The 17,113-nt window shown below is 42.8% G+C and overlaps 2 protein-coding genes across 6 annotated transcripts in view; one reads left to right on the top strand and one right to left on the bottom strand.

Moving 5' to 3' along the window:
- LOC135512952 (ras-specific guanine nucleotide-releasing factor RalGPS2) overlaps positions 1-17,113 on the bottom strand; it is a 148,465-nt gene that overhangs the window by 24,929 nt on the left and 106,423 nt on the right. For all 4 annotated transcript variants that reach the window (XM_064935495.1, XM_064935497.1, XM_064935496.1 and 1 more), the window contains 2 exons: positions 206-343; positions 34-124 (listed from right to left, as the gene is read on the bottom strand). In XM_064935495.1, coding sequence (XP_064791567.1) covers positions 34-124; positions 206-343 — 229 coding nt within the window. The remainder of the gene's footprint in view (positions 1-33; positions 125-205; positions 344-17,113) is intronic.
- Positions 4,197-17,113, top strand: part of LOC135512953 (angiopoietin-related protein 1-like) — a 49,973-nt gene continuing 37,056 nt past the window's right edge. Inside the window, exon 1 of one of the 2 annotated variants that reach the window (XM_064935499.1) lies at positions 4,197-4,386. The gene's annotated coding sequence lies outside the window, so the exon portion shown is untranslated. Of the gene's footprint in view, positions 4,387-4,691; positions 4,776-17,113 lie in introns of those variants that run through there. The other variant, XM_064935500.1, reaches the window with a different exon arrangement.

Genomic DNA, 17,113 nt, shown 5'->3' with positions numbered 1-17,113 from the left:
AAACTCCATTAATGTAACAGAGCCACTACTCACTTGTAGTTGTCATCCTCCACAAACTTCTGTAGCTCCTCAATGTACCTGACTGAGTTGAGATACTTCTGGACATGAGGCAACACTGGTATATCTACAGAGACAGAGAAATTAGTCTTCGGGTATGGAGCAGGGAGTGGTGTGTGTGTGTGTGTGTGTGTGTGTGTGCATGTACCATAGGTGCAGGAGCGTTGCAGGTCAGATATTATCCTCAGGATGTTGTTCATGAGGTTGGATCTCTGTTCATTCTCCAGGATGCTGCCAGTAGAGGGATACGCTGAGTCTATATATGTCAGGTCAGAAAGATACATCCCTACAGAGAGTGAGAGAGGGGGAAACAGTCTGACTTGTAGACAGTCATGGGTAAACACTATTAAAACACAAGAGATGCTAGGCTAGAATCTAAGTAAAATCCTGGAACACTAACACGTACTAGAGTAACAAATGCAATGGAGAAGGTGCATAAAGATGGAAAAATCAGATATGACATCATAGTTTAAGAACTCTGTGGGTAGTGCTAAACAAAGGCATGCAACATGGTTCAATGTGCCGCCATCTTGGAGCTAGAATTGAGATCATGTGTAGTGAGCTAACGCCTTTACAAAAAAAATGTAACGAGAGCCATGTACAATATGGCAAACTTAGCAAACAAGGCATATGTGGTAAGTACATGGGGGCTGACATCTTTATGTACCTTCGCCATTGTCATGGGAACTAACATCACTTCAACATTTACTTTCTTACAAAACACACACAAACATGAACATAAACAGAAAACAGAAACTGCTGACTCAGTGAAAAACTTTTGTCCTGCAGACCAACCAATCTTTCCTTCTCTCCCTGCCTCTCCATTTCTCAGACCTCTGTTGTTCCAGCCAACTGAAGACACGGCCCATCTGACCGAGGTATGATTCAAAACAACACCAGGGAGCAGAGGTCATTCCAGACCACATACTGACTAAGCCCTACAACTTAGTCAACACACACATTCTGATCACTCTCACACACACTCACAATTTAGTGGCAATTTAGTCATTCATATATACACAAACATCAGTGTTGAGCGATGGTCTTAACTATACTGTATACAGAGCCTTCAGAAAGTATTCACATACCTCGGTTTTCTCCACATTGTTGTACAAAGTGGGATTAAAATGGATTTAATTCAATTTTTTTTGTCAACAATCTACACAAAATACTCTAAAAGTGGAAGAAAAATCCTTTTAAAAATCACATTTTATGTTAGAATCACCTTTAGCAGCGATTACAGCTATGAGTCTTTCTGGGTAAGTCGAAGAGCTTTGCACAGCTGGATTGTACAATATTTGCACATTATTATTTTGCAAACTCTTCAAGCTCTGTCAAGTTAGTTGTGAATCATGGCTATACAGTCATTTGTAAGCCTTGCCATAGATTTTCATGCCGGTTTAAGTCAAAACTGTATGTCATCTTGGTAAGCAACTCAAGTGGGTTATTGTCCTCAACAGGTTATTGTCCTGTTGAAAGGTGCATGTCTCCCAGTGTGTTGGATAGCAGACTAAACCAGGTTTTCCTTGAAGATTTTGGCTCTGCTTAGCTCTATTCTGTTTATTTTTTATCCTTGCCAATAACAAGCATATTCATAACATGATGCAGCCACCACCATGCTTGAAAATATGAATAGTGGTACTCAGTGATGTGTTGGATTTGCCCCAAACATAATGCTTTGTATTCAGGACACAAAGTTAATTTCATATATATATATATATAAAAAAATTGGTACAGGCTTCCTTCTTTTCACTGTCATTAAGGTTCGTACTGTGGAGTAACTACAATGTTGTTTATCCATCCTCAGTTTCTCCAATCACAGCCATTCAACTCCAGAACTGTTTTAAAGTCACCATTGGCCTCATGGTGAAATACCTGAGCGGGTTCCTTCTTCTCTGACAACTGAGATAAGAAGGATGTAAGTATCTTTGCAGTGACTGGGTGTATTGATACACCATCCAAAGTGTAGTTATTAACTTCACCATGCGCTAAGGAATACTCATGTATTTTGTTTCCATCTACCAATAGGTGCCTTCTTTGCTAGGCATTGGGAAAATCTCCCTGGTCTGTGATTGAATATGTATTGCCAGCAGCATAACACCCTGCATCCCAACTGCTGGCTTGCTTCTGAAGCTAAGCAGGGTTGGTCCTGGTTGGCCCCTGGATGGGAGACCAGATGTGGCCAGTAGGAGGCACTCTTTCCTCTGGTCTAAAAAATATTCCAATGCCCCAGGGCAGTGATTGGGGACACCGCTCTGTGTAGGGTGCCGTTTTTCGGATGGGATGTTAAACGGGTGTCCTGACTCTCTGAGGTCATTAAAGATCCCATGGCACTTATTGTAGGGGTGTTAACTCCGGTGCCCTGGCTAAATTCCCAATCTGGCCCTCAAACCATCATGGCCACCTAATCATTCCCAGCTTACAATTGGCTCATTCATCCCCCTCTCCCCTGTAACTATTCCCCAGGTTTTTGCTGTAAATGAGAATGTGTTCTCAGTCAACTTATCTGGTAAAATAAATAAATGTGTTTGAAATTCCCTGATCGTCTGAGGACTGTACAGATAAATGTGTATGGTACAGAGATGAGGTAGTCATTCAAAAATCATGTTAAACACTATTATTGCACACAGAGTCCATGCCATTTAGGATTTCCATAACAAAGGGGTCGAATACTTTTTGACTAGTAAACATTTCTAAAAACATAATTCCACTTGGACGTTATGGTGTGAATACTTTCTGTAGGCACTGTGTAGTGACATGCTCTTCACTCCTCTTCTTAGCCCAGCCAACTCCCTCTCTTTCTTGATGTCTCCATCTCCCTGACAGTACTACAGCTCTAAGCTTCGCAGTCTCTCATTACATAAATATTATCATTAGGAGACAAAGGCAGTAGCTGGTTTCCATCTCCGGAAATTGAGATTAATTTACAGCACCATTTAACTGCCTGTCGCTTTCTCCCATCACGCTGTATTCCAACATCCCCCCTCTCCATATATCTGTCATTCTATTCTCCTCTCTACTGCTTTCTATCGCCGTTCTATTTATCTCCCGCCCAGCACCACTGAACATAGAGCCTGTCATACCATCAAACTCTGATTAGAGGCAGAGAGAGAAGGGGAGGAAAGGAGGGAGAAAGGGAGAGAAAGGGAAGGAGAGCGGGAGAGAAAGGGAGGGAAGGAGAGAGAGAAGGAGGAAAGGAGGGAGATAGAGAAGGAAAGAGGGAGAGAAAACGAAGGCTTAACCGCCATTACTGGTAATTTCATAGTGTGTCAGACGGATGACTAGTTAGTTATGCAAGAGTGAAGTCTGCCCAGAACGTGTGTGTGGACTCACAAATATAGGACAAGAGCAGGAAGCCGTTACTAAGTCTCAGGGGGAAAAAGGTCCCTCTTCTCCTACTTTCCTCTCCTCCGATCCCCCTCTTCTCATTCCAGTGTTCAATCTGGAAATGTGTGGTGCATGAATAGAACTGGTGGGTTTAATTATCAACTAGTCTAACACCCCCCCCCCCCCTTTCTGACATCTCATATGGCTGAGGGAGGGAGGAGGGGAGGAACCGGAGGGATAGGGGAGGTGAGAAAGAGGGTCTCTCCATACACCTGGAGCCTCCTTTGCATCTCTCTACAAAGTAGTGTGACCAACAAACACCCACTCGTGCACAGCTGTCTGTATTACATAGTGTCTAAAGGAAGCTCCTGTAAACCCTGAGACAACGACATCAGAATTACTGTGTCACAGCATGAACCCTATCACTACAGGCTGGGTTAGGAAGGGATGGACGGAGTCTCTGAATCACACAGAGGGGTATAAGCACAGAGGAGTAAGCCAGACAGAGGCTGGTGAGTTTGGAGTAGCAGTGGGATGTGGGTTACTGAGAAGACCTGGACCTGTGTGTGTGTCTGCCGCAAACAAAGAAAGTCAAACTGATTTCTTGAACTCTGAAGTTTCTCCAACTACCTACATCTTTCCTTTAAAAAACAACTTTTAGGGGGAGCTTCTTCTGATATCTCCCTCTCTTTTTCTCAGACCAGTGACATCAGAGGTGGGCTGGGGCATACCAAAAGAAACAGGGAGAAAAGGAGGTGGAAAAACAACCTCCCTCCTCCAAACCCTCCTCTCTCCCTCCAGCCAATCATTTGTGAAAACCTTGAGGAACCAGAGCTCAGTAAGTAGAAGTAACCGGTAGTTTAGTCATGGACAGAGAGCTCCAGCTCTAAACCCTAACGCCAGCCTCACTGAGCCCACAGGGAGGGGACTTTGCTGGGCAGCAGGCTTCCAACAGCAAGCTTCTAGATTCTGAAGCTCCGGAGATCTAACCACATGACAGAGGTGAGCACCTGTGTAAGATGAGAGAAGTGTAGATGAGCAGAGCCTGAGGAGGGGACTGAACTGGAGCACCGAGGCTCACTGAGGATTGCTTTCTCACTCCATGCATTGTGTTGTGTAGCTATGTGAGCAGCTGGGAGAGCTCTGCTCTGCAGGAGAGGTTAGAACGTTCTGTTAGCAGTTATTTTCTGGGTGCAGAAGAATCAGGGGAGTTTAGCAACGCTATTTCTCCAGGGGACTGGTATCTAGATCGGTCGAGCTTTACCTTGAGGCTTATGTACAGCGAGACTCTGTACAGTGAGTGAGAAGGACTCCTTAGACAGAGAGCCTGAGACAGACGGGCTGTATGTGGATGTCAAGGGAACTAGCTACACACAGGAGCTCAGCAACAGGTAACCTGCTACACTGTAAATGTCCATTCACTGCTGCTGGGCCTTTATTGGGATATAGAAACTTTACCTTTTAAGTATCCTGAGTGGTGCAGTGGTTCTAAGGCACTGCATCACAGTGCTAGAGGCATCACTACAGACCAGGGTTCGATTCCGGGCTGTATCACAACAGGCGATCGGGAGTCCCATAGGACATTTACTGTATTTCACTGGAGTAACTTCCTTCTCTCGGTCGAGCTGTAGTTTTTCCATAATTCTATTGTGTGAGTAAGTGAGAAGGTCAGATGGCGAGATCAGAGGTGTGTGTGTGTGTGTGTGTGGACCCTTGCTCCTGTTAAGCTTTGGTTTCCTAATATCCTCTCTGCCTGAGAATGAGAAATAGTTGTTCAATTAACCAGGATAGATTAGGGTTAAATAAATAAGTCAAGATAATGAGGTGGCGATACACTCTACAGTGTGTGGCTGAATGTTACTATCACACGCACGCATTTTGTGACAATCGATAGCGAATGGAGTTGTTTCTGAATGAATAGAAGGTTCCATTCATGGTGTCGTTTGAAGAAAAACCAACACTGATAATACAATATAATTCTACTCTGACCACATCATCCTACAACGCAACCCTCCATCCAGACATCAGATAGAAACCACTCTAAACCTCACACTGACACTTGGAAAGTTTATAATATCGGTCTGCTTGCGTTGATATCGCCACTCACAATTAGGTTCAACTGTCCGCTCACTCTGGATACACATCTGTTAATGCTGTATGACTGGAGATAGGGACGTAAGAGCACAGCAACACAGTTCACATAAGACTGCCTATGTGAACTGGCCTAACAGCTAAAGCAGGTCTTAAAAACAAAATGAGGGCAGGCCTAGAGGTTCTGAAAATGTTTTGTGAGGCGGAGGGTTTTTCAACGATCGATAAATCAGAGTAAATCACAGCACTAACTCATCTGACTGACACACAGAGACAGCGGGAGAGATAGAGATATGGGAGAGAGAGAGGGATAAAGAGGGGGGGGGGGGAGTAGAGAAGTGCTTGGCTCCCAGTTCACCTGGAACACGTGTTGAGGGACTTAAACTGGGTCAGCACTCTGGCTACAACAACCCTAACCCATACTTATCAACAATTTTAGGTTATGTGGCTTGTGAAGGTCCTGTAGTTAAACTACAGACAGACAGCTAGTGGAGCTGGCTGGCCATAACAGCAGGCATGGGGCCAACCAAAACTATACCTCACAGTGGGGTGCTCCCTGTGCTGCACACCACAGGGGCAACACACGGCCCCAACGAGACCCCTACTGTCTTCCAAACATCACTCTTCCCTACCTCAGTAATAGATACACACAAGCTCATGATTCCCAGCACAAACGAGACTTGACATCCAAGTGTTGGAGACGATTCAAACTTAGACTTTTGAGGAATAGGTGTATTCATATGTGAATCTGAACAACTTAAACACACTGCGGTCAGCCCACAAACACAACAGGTATTCAGTTTGCGGCTCTCGCTCTGACCACAAGCGGTTTACCCAGCCACAACACACACTCGTATAACTGAACTTGTGGGGACACACAATTCAGTCCCATTCAAACTCATATTTTCACTAACCTTACCCCTAGGCCCTAACCCTAAAGGAGCTAAAAAATTGCATTTGAACTTGTGGGGACTAACAAATGTCCCCAGTTGGTAAATGTTTGTTTACTATTCTTATGAGGACTTCTGGTCCCCACAAGTATAGGTACACACACACACACACAGCTTTGTCCTCTGAGCCTGTAATCCATCACCTATGAAGCAACACAATTTTAAAATCTGTTAATCCACCCCGGAAATGTTGTATTTTTTTTGGACAAGCGAGCACTTCGATGTGGCCATTTTCAAATTCCTACAATGTTTAGAATTCCATATAGTAAGGCATTTGACAATTCTATAGCAATAGTCAAATCAGAACTACAGTAGGACATTATGCAAATAGGCCATTTGCCACACAGGCCTGCCATCATTCACTTTTAACTGGACTGTGTTTACAGGCAGTAACAACAGCGCGACTTTAGAGCATTAGAACACATTCGCCAAAAGCCACAAAATACATTGGTCAAACAACCATGTAAAAGGTAAGCTCTCTCTCCCTCAGTTGCTTATGCACATCAACAAGATCAACAACTAACACTAGCCAGACCAGAGCGAGATGAGCTAAAATCTAACAAGGGAACCATACATAAACCCTCCCACTTTTTCAGCTAGTTGTCCGTCAAAATTGCACTGATAAACGGAAGGGAATAGTAGCCGCTCGTCCTTCTGCAGCTTGCCTTCCAAAGCATGCTTGTCCCAACCTACGTTTTGACAACTGAATGGGAACTTGCAAACCCGCTAATTTGATCGATGCCAAATACATCTGATTGACAACTAAGATATATGCTAACTGTGGATAACAGTTGTTCAAGTTCAGCATTAGCAAGCAGTGATTCACATTTCTTGCTTGCTAACCAAAATGACAACTGCATCTCTAGTTGTAGCCACCTACAAAACGGCAAGGGGAAAAAGTTGGTCACTCACCCACTCCTCCAATGACATCCCCCCCAGCAGCTAGCAAACTGTAGATGTTCGACACGTGCGCTAGCCTATTAGCAGTTAGCTAGCTGTTGGGAGAATGTCTAGCAAGCATTATTTGATCTTGCTGATGTGCATAAGCAACTGAGGGCAAGATAACCTACCTTTTCATGGCTGTTTTATCAATAGGACTGTAGCTAGCTAACTAACGTTAGCTATTTAGCTATCTAAAAACCTGGAGTCAATCAGCAGACGGGCCATATTGAAAAAAAGAGTTTGCGTGCCAGACACAGCCAATTAGTTTTTACAAAAAAAACAACATGCAAGTAAGACTCAAACTGGCTATTGTTTTATTAGAAAAAAAGATGTCCCTTTGTAATGTCCTCTGCTGTATATAGCATTAACATATTAAAACAAAAAAAAGATAAATGTGTCCATGCTTGCTGCGATGCTAACCAAACAGGATTTATTGCAAATAACAAAAACCTAGCTATAGGTTGTAGTAACATTTAAACTTATTTGACATTTTTTGCACTGCATGGCTCAATGGTATGGTTGAATGCAGCACCACTGTATGGTGTACTCAAAATGTATTGTAGTTGAGTAGCCAGCCTAAGCTACTGCTCAAATGTTGCTGTGATAGGACTACATTTTCTCCTTTGCATGGTGTTTTGTTTTTTGGTTATTCGTCAAGCTTTAAAAACCGAAGCCAGACTTCAACATTTTGGTCGCCTTGCAAGACTGCGGCATGTTTCTGTACACTTTCCCTCCCCTGCAGGCAGCAAACGGGACACGAAAGCAGCGCAATTGGAGTTTAATTCACCGATGCTAGTGCATCAGGATGTAATTTCATTAAGTAGAAAACTCAACTGTTGAGTCATTTATGCCGGCAGGCCCGGTGTTCGACACGTGCGCTAGCCTATTAGCCCCGTTATGACTGATTTGTGATCATTGCTCTTTCTAGTTTGATTGTATTGACATTCCCAGCTTTAGTTACAGGTGTCCGTTTTTGTTTCAAAATATTGAGTCACTGGAACAGTTGATCCTGAATGTGTGCAGGCAGCAAACAATGTACCAGGCCAGCTGTGATTTACAGCCTGATAGCAATATTTTTTGGACTACCAAGAAATGTATTGATGAATTATATTAATCATGCACTGAACTGCATCCATCTATTCTGCCAACAATGCTTCACTGTACATCAAGGCATTTTCAGTCAAATAGAACTTAATTTTAAACAATATAATTATAAACTGGGAATTTTATATTTTTGACTGATATGATTGTTTCATATCTGCAAAGTAGTTCTGCAACACAGTCAGCTCCACTTTAAAACACTATTAACTACAATAAAACACTCCATAACTATCAGTTACCTGCACCAGTGGAAAGAACATATGCTTGAGGAGAGGAAGGTGATATACTGTAGCAGACGAAAAGAGCTCATTCAAAGATCTGTTAAATGTTAAGGGAGAATCAAACAGGGGAGTTGAGTGTGTGGAGTCAAAACTACTCTGGTAGGAAAGGAGAGAGAAGGAACAAAGGAGTTAGATGAGGGAGAGAAAAGACAGTGGGAGACTCAAGACACAGGCACACACAAACCAAGAGTCAGAGGACACTGTGTGTGTGTGGGATGGAGAGAGTAAGGGAAGCCTTGTAGACACAAACATGGCGAATCCCACGAGGGGACTTTGTGTGTGTGAGACTTCCTTGGGCTTATGACACACAAAGAGTGATTGATTTTGGGGTGGAGTGAAGGCAGAGTGGGGCCACACCCTACTATGCTGAGACTCCCACATTTGAAACTGAAACTCAACTAGGGTTCCAGTCCTCACACACACACACACACACACACACCAATTCCTCCTTTGGCCGCCTTTCCTTCCAGTTCTCTGCCGCCAATGACTGGAACGAACTGCAAAAATCACTGAAGCTGGAGACCCATATCTCCCTCACTAGCTTTAAGCACCAGCTGTCAGAGCAGCTCACAGATCACTGCCCATAGCCCATCTGTAAACAGCCCATCCAACTACCTCATCCCCATACTGCATTTATTTATTTTGCGCATTTGCACCCCAGTATCTCTATTTGCACATTCATCTTCTGCACATCTACCATTCCCGTGTCTAATTGCTATAGTGTAAATACTTCGCCAGCATGGCCTATTTATTGCCTTACCTCCCTAATATTACCTCATTTGCACTCACTGTATATGTAACAGTATAACTTTAGACCGTCCCCTCGCACACACCCGGGCGCGAACCAGGGACCCTCTGCACACATCAACAACATTCACCCTCGAAGCATCGTTACCCATCGCTCCACAAAAGCCGCGGCCCTTGCAGAGCAAGGGGAACTACTACTTCAAGGTCTCAGAGCAAGTGATGTCACCGATTGAAACGTTATTTAGCGCGCACCACTAACTAAGATAGCCGTTTCACATCCGTTACATATATAGATTTATTTTTTTAATGCTGTATTGACGGAATGTTTGTTTATTCCATGTTTAACTCTGTGTTGTTGTTTGTGTCGAACTGCTGTGCTTTATCTTGGCCAGGTCGCAGTTGTAAATGAGAACTTGTTCTCAACTAGCCTACCTGGTTAAATAAAGGTTAAATAAAAAAATAACACACACACACGAGAAGAACCAAAACATTGACTCCAGTCTCTTAAGACATTCTGGGTTTGGGAGATCCAACCAGAGACCCAAAACCATATTGTTAAAACACCTTCCTCTCCTTCCCTCGGTTTTCCTCTTCATCCTACAGGACCAATTACAGTTGTGGTTTAGATGGACTTCCACGTCATAAACCCTTTGGTCTCGTGCTCTCATCATTTCCTCCAGCACTAGTTTACACCATGACTTAAATCACCCTACTCAGAAAGAGGTGACCACTATAACCCCACTTTCCCTAAATCCTGCCCTCTCTCCCTTCCTCCACATCTTCAATCTCTGGCTCTATCAGTTAGTTGTAAGTATGACATGGTGTCTAGCGTGTGGAGGTTGCCTGGAATGTTGATCCTTTGCTCTCTCCTCTGACTGTTCCAAGTAATTGCTAACATGTTGAGGGTGCGTGTGAGAGACAGAGCAAATTGTGCGTTTGTGTGTGTGTCTCTGAAGAGGGAGCAAGAGCGAGCAATCGCGATAACTGCTTTTTTTGGGGAGGGGGGGAACAAGTGTGTGTGTGAACAGTAGGGTTCTGACAGGGCCATGTTTGTAGTAAACCTTTTACAACTGTGCTAAAGCATCCTCTCCCTGATCCCTCTATTCTCTCCTCCTCTCTCTGTTCTTTCGGGAGATGGATGTGTTGTGTGTTTGGGGGTTTTGGAAGCAGACTGGGAAAGTCTGAAGGCCAGATGGGACATTGGAAGCTGGAAATGTCAGGCTGGGAAATGCATAGTCTATAAAAAATATGAATAAAATAGCTTCCAAATATGGCCTCTCTTCCTGGTGCTGCTATCCATCAGACACAACACTGACATATAGATGGAACCTGCTCCATCAATCATAGCTGGGCATAACAGGTACACAAATCTGATGACTTCAATCAAAATGAAGGTGAAAGACGGAGGCCATACAGCCATATACAGTGCCTTGCGAAAGTATTCGGCCCCCTTGAACTTTGCGACCTTTTGCCACATTTCAGGCTTCAAACATAAAGATATAAAACTGTATTTTTTTGTGAAGAATCAACAACAAGTGGGACACAATCATGAAGTGGAACGACATTTATTGGATATTTCAAACAAATCCAAAACTGAAAAATTGGGCGTGCAAAATTATTCAGCCCCTTTACTTTCAGTGCAGCAAACTCTCTCCAGAAGTTCAGTGAGGATCTCTGAATGATCCAATGTTGACCTAAATGACTAATGATGATAAATACAATCCACCTGTGTGTAATCAAGTCTCCGTATAAATGCACCTGCACTGTGATAGTCTCAGAGGTCCGTTAAAAGCGCAGAGAGCATCATGAAGAACAAGGAACACACCAGGCAGGTCCGAGATACTGTTGTGAAGAAGTTTAAAGCCGGATTTGGATACAAAAAGATTTCCCAAACTTTAAACATCCCAAGGAGCACTGTGCAAGCGATAATATTGAAATGGAAGGAGTATCAGACCACTGCAAATCTACCAAGACCTGGCCGTCCCTCTAAACTTTCAGCTCATACAAGGAGAAGACTGATCAGAGATGCAGCCAAGAGGCCCATGATCACTCTGGATGAACTGCAGAGATCTACAGCTGAGGTGGGAGACTCTGTCCATTGGACAAAAATCAGTCGTATATTGCACAAATCTGGCCTTTATGGAAGTGGCAAGAAGAAAGCCATTTCTTAAAGATATCCATAAAAAGTGTTGTTTAAAGTTTGCCACAAGCCACCTGGGAGACACACCAAACATGTGGAAGAAGGTGCTCTGGTCAGATGAAACCAAAATTGAACTTTTTGGAAACAATGCAAAACGTTATGTTTGGCGTAAAAGCAACACAGCTCATCACAATGAACACACCATCCCCACTGTCAAACATGGTGGTGGCAGCATCATGGTTTGGGCCTGCTTTTCTTCAGCAGGGACAGGGAAGATGGTTAAAATTGATGGGAAGATGGATGGAGCCAAATACAGGACCATTCTGGAAGAAAACATGGAGTCGGCAAAAGACCTGAGACTGGGATGGAGATTTGTCTTCCAACAAGACAATGATCCAAAACATAAGGTAAAATCTACAATGGAATGGTTCAAAAATAAACATATCCAGGTGTTAGAATGGCCAAGTCAAAGTCCAGACCTGAATCCAATCGAGAATCTGTGGAAAGAACTGAAAACTGCTGTTCAACAATGCTCTCCATCCAACCTCACTGAGCTCGAGCTGTTTTGCAAGGAGGAATGGGAAAAAATTCAGTCTCTCGATGTGCAAAACTGATAGACATACCCCAAGCGACTTACAGCTGTAATCGCAGCAAAAGGTGGTGCTACAAAGTATTAACTTAAGGGGGCTGAATAATTTTGCACGCCCAATTTTTCAGTTTTTGATTTAAAAAAGTTTGAAATATCCAATAAATGTCGTTCCACTTCATGATTGTGTCCCACTTGTTGTTGATTCTTCACAAAAAATACAGTTTTATATCTTTATGTTTGAAGCCTGAAATGTGGCAAAAGGTCGCAAAGTTCAAGGGGGCCGAATACTTTCGCAAGGCGCTGTATATATACAGTACTAGTCAAAAGTTTGGACACACCTAATTTAAGGTTTTTTATTTTTTACTATTGTCAATACTGTAGAATAATAGTGAAGATATCAAAACTATGAAATAACACATGGAATCATGTAGTAACCAAAAAGTGTTAAACAAATCAAAATATATTTCATATTTGAGATACTTCGAAGTAGACACCCTTTGCCTTGATGACAGCTTTGCACACTTCGGTCAGTTAGGATCAGCACTTTATTTTAAAGAATGTGAAATGTCAGAATAATAGTTTAGAGAAAGATTTATTTCAGCTTTTATCATCACATTCCCAGTGGGTCAGACGTTTACATACACTCAATTAGTATTTGGTAGCATTGCCTTTAACTTGGGTCAAACGTGTCGGGTAGCCTTCCACAAGCTTACCACAATAAGTTGGGTGAATTTTGGCCCATTCCTTCAGACAGAGCTGGAGTAATAACTAAGTCAGGTTTGAAGGAATCCTTGCTCACACACGCTTTTCCAGTTCTGCCCACAAATTGTCTATAGGATTGAGGTCAGGGATTTGTGATGGCCACTCCAATACCTTGACTTTGTTGTCCTTAAGCCATTTTGCCACAACTTTGGAAGTATGCTTGGGGTCATTGTCCATTTGGAAGACACATTTGAGACCAAGCTTTAACTTCCTGACTGATGTCTTGAAATGTTGCTTCAATATGTCCACATAATTTACCTCATGATGCCATCTATTTTGTGAAGTGCCCCAGTCCCTCCTGCAGCAAAGCACCCCCACAACATGATGCTGCCACCCCTGGTGCTTCAGTTGGGATGGTGTTCTTCGGATTGCAAGCCTCCCCCTTTTTCCTCCAAGAATAACAATGGTCATTATGGCCAAACAATTCTATTTTTATTTCATCAGACCAGAGGACATTTCTCCAAAAAGTACAATCTTTGTCCCCATGTGGAGTTGCAAACCGTAGTCTGGCTATTTTATGGCGGTTTTGGAGCAGTGGATTCTTCCTTGCTGAGCGACCTTTCAGGTTATGTCGATATAGGACTCATTTTACTGTGGATATAGATACTTTGTACCCGTTTCCTCCAGCATATTCACAATGTCCTTTGCAGTTGTTCTGGGATTGATTTGCACTTTTCACACCAAAGTACGTTCATCTCTAGGAGACAGAACATGTCTCCTTCCTGAGTGGTATGACGGCTGCGTGGTCCCAAGGTGTTTATACTTGCGTACTATTGTTTGTACAGATTAATGTGGTACCTTCAGGCATTTAGAAATTACTCCAAATGATGAACCAGACTTGTGGAGGTCTACAATTGTTTTCTGAGGTCTTGGCTGATTTCTTTTGATTTCCCCATGATGTCAAGCAAATAGGCACTAAGTTTGAAGGTAAGCCTTGAAATACATCCACAGGTACTCATCCAATAGACTTAAATTATGTAAATTAGCCTAATCAGAAGCTTCTAAAGCCATGACATCATTTTCTGGAATTTTCCAAGATGTTTAAAGGCAGTCAACTTAGTGTATGTAGACGTCTGACCCACTGGAATTGTGATACAGTGAATTATAAGTGAAATAATCTGTCTGTAAACAATCGTTGGAAAAATTACTTGTGCACAAAGTAGATGTCCTAATCGACTTGCCAAAACTATAGCTTGTTAACAAGAAATTTGGGGAGTGGTTGAAAATGAGTTAATGACTTCAACCTGCAAAGTGCATGTGAACTTCCGACTTCAACTATATGTTATATCTCTATATATGACTTAGGAATGTATATATATAAATAAATAACATCTCACTATTCAAATAGTATTATTAATTTTGTGGTGTGGTTATTAAATAGTGTGTTTTTAATAACCTGAGCACTGATGTGCGAGGGAGAGACTGGCGCTCTATTGCTGCAGCCGGAAGTTATATAGAGCTGTGTGTATAGCGAGCAGACGGAGACTCCCAAGGCAACTCTGCTACATCCAAGACTAGCTAACTTGTAGCAGCCAGTGTTCTTTATCATCCCATATAACAAAAGATGTGTATAACTAACCCAACATAAACGACAGGCTGTGGTATCCAATGGGAGTAAATTAAATCAGTTTGCAGAACAAGCAAGGTGGGCAGAGCAACGCATGAGGTAGCGAGATCCTATTGGCGTATTTGCATATTTCCGTTAGGGAACGACTACTTTGAATTCGCCCTTGCACACCTAAACAATGCAATATTCTGAAACTTTGACTAAGGTAAAGTCTACAAAACCGAGTCCACTCTGTTCGTAACAGATTGTAGTTCATAAAGCTAGCTTGGCTTTTGAGGTCACATGCTGCGCATTCTCCCCAACCACATTCAATTAAACAGCCTACCGGTTGGTTGCTCGTTGAAGCCTACTCCTTCCGCTAACTTTTAATTGCGTAATTTTATTCCGTCTTGTATTTATTTCATTAGTGAACTATCACGCCACTTAATTTCGAAAATATTTTCCAGTGTTAAAAAGCAGGTTAAAATAGGCCTCTATACATTTTGCTCTTGCTAAATGAACACACAAGTATTCAAATACGAACATCAGTTTGGATATTTGACTAACCGTGCACATCCCTAATACGTCTCTACCACTAACATTTAGTTAACTTTAACCCTGGTTGATAGCAGCAGCGATAACACAATCCTCATTCATGATTGTCAGACAGTAGCCAGAACAGCCCCCCCCCCCCAAAAAAACAACAACTTGTTTCTCACAAGTGTAGCATGGGTTGCGAGTTCCGCAAACAGACATGACTTTACCCAAACAAACGTTAGAGATGATGAATTATGGGCATTACCGGTAATGGGGAATTGAGACAGCAAACAATGCACACATCGTTTCATAACTTCAATGAATATGCACAAAATGGCAAGCGAGCACATTCTGGAGCCACACTCCCCTTATATCTTGGACCATTAGACATGCGTCTCATGTCCCATAAAAAAAATATTTGCGACTGCTGGACTAAAATAATCTTGGTTGACCAACAGCCTATCGACCAAACAATTGACCAGTCGACTAAATGGGGACAGCCCTAATACAGTAATACCCTAACAGAGAGAAAGGGCGAGATGTTGAGTGTCTCTTGTCCCATTACTTCTCCATTAACAGCTCATGTGTGTGTAAGTGAGCGGGAGTATATGGCTGAGAGAGAAGCAGAGGTTTGTGGCCAAAGTCATAGGTCAGCTGCCTATTAATAATCATTAGCAAGGTGAGCAGCCAGAGAGACTGATGGAGGTCACTGTTTCCATCATGTAAGGCTGGGAGAGGGAGACAGGCCAGGGCAGTTCCTACTGGCACAGTTACAACACACACCACTAAGCTAGTTTTCCTTTGTCTGGGGTTGGACATTGCGACATCTGTTAGGGGATACACGAACCATCCGCTGTGGTGCCTGAGCCAATAATACTTCTCTTTTTATTAAATTTAGTTGAGAAAGGGAAAGAAAGGGTTGAGATTTCTAACTGGCTGTGTTTTCTGCTTTCCCAAGTCTGTCCATCTTCCCTCACCTCTGTCACTACCCATTATCTACTACAGCCTCAATACTGACCCAGAAAGAGGGAGGAGAGGACAGAAAAGTGACAACGAGAGAGCAAGTCAGAAGAGAGGTACAACAGTATTACATCCATACTACACTGTAGGTGATTGTTGGGGCGGAGTGTTCTGGAGACAGCCAGGAAGAGGAGTAGTGCATGTCCCACTTCTTCCAGATCCAACTCTCCATCTAACAGTCAGTCTGTATTTACCTCCCTCGTCAGCTATGCGGCTCTGGGTGTGTTGTGCAGGTCGGAGTTGATTTGGTTTAATCGGCTCTGGTTGGACGGAGATATAATCTGGCCTGGATGTCTTACTGAAAGACACTTCTCTTCAGCTTTTCAGAAACATTTTGTTAAGTTACAGCCTTATTCTAAAATGGATTAAATAAATGTTTTTCCTCATCAACCTACACACAATACCTCATAATGACAAAGTGAAACCGGTTATCCTTTTTTTCAAATTGATAAAAAAAACACAAAAAAACAGAAATACCTTATTTACATAAGTATTCAGCCCCTTTGTTATGAGACTTGAAATTGAGCTCAGGTGCATCCTGTTTCCATTGATCATCCTTGAGGTGGTTCTACAACTTGATTGGAGTCCACCTATGGTAAATGCAATTGATTGGACATGATTTGGAAAAGCACACACCTGTCTATATAAGGTCCCACAGTTGACAGTGCTTGCATGAGCAAAAACCAAGCCATGAGGTCAAAGGAATTGTCCGTAGATCTCTGAGACAGGATTGTGTCGAGGCACAGATCTTGGGAAGGGTACCAAAATATTTCTGCAGCATTGAAGGTCCCCAAGAACACAGTGGCCTCAATCATTCTTAAATGGAAAAAGTTTGGAACCACCAAGACTCTTCCAAGAGCTGGCCTCTCTGTCAAACTGAGCAATCAGAGGGGGGGCCTTTTACTGAGGAATGGCTTCCATGACAGCCCCCTTGAAATTTGGCAAAATGCACCTAAAGGACTCTCAGACCATTAGAAACAAGATTATCTGATGAAACCAGAGATCCTTGATGAAAACCTGCTC

This window comes from Oncorhynchus masou, chromosome 24 (assembly GCF_036934945.1).
Source record: "Oncorhynchus masou masou isolate Uvic2021 chromosome 24, UVic_Omas_1.1, whole genome shotgun sequence".
In the NCBI taxonomy this organism is placed as follows: domain Eukaryota; kingdom Metazoa; phylum Chordata; class Actinopteri; order Salmoniformes; family Salmonidae; genus Oncorhynchus; species Oncorhynchus masou.
Note: the sequence above shows the minus strand (reverse complement) of the source record. Positions and strands in the feature narration are given on the sequence as shown.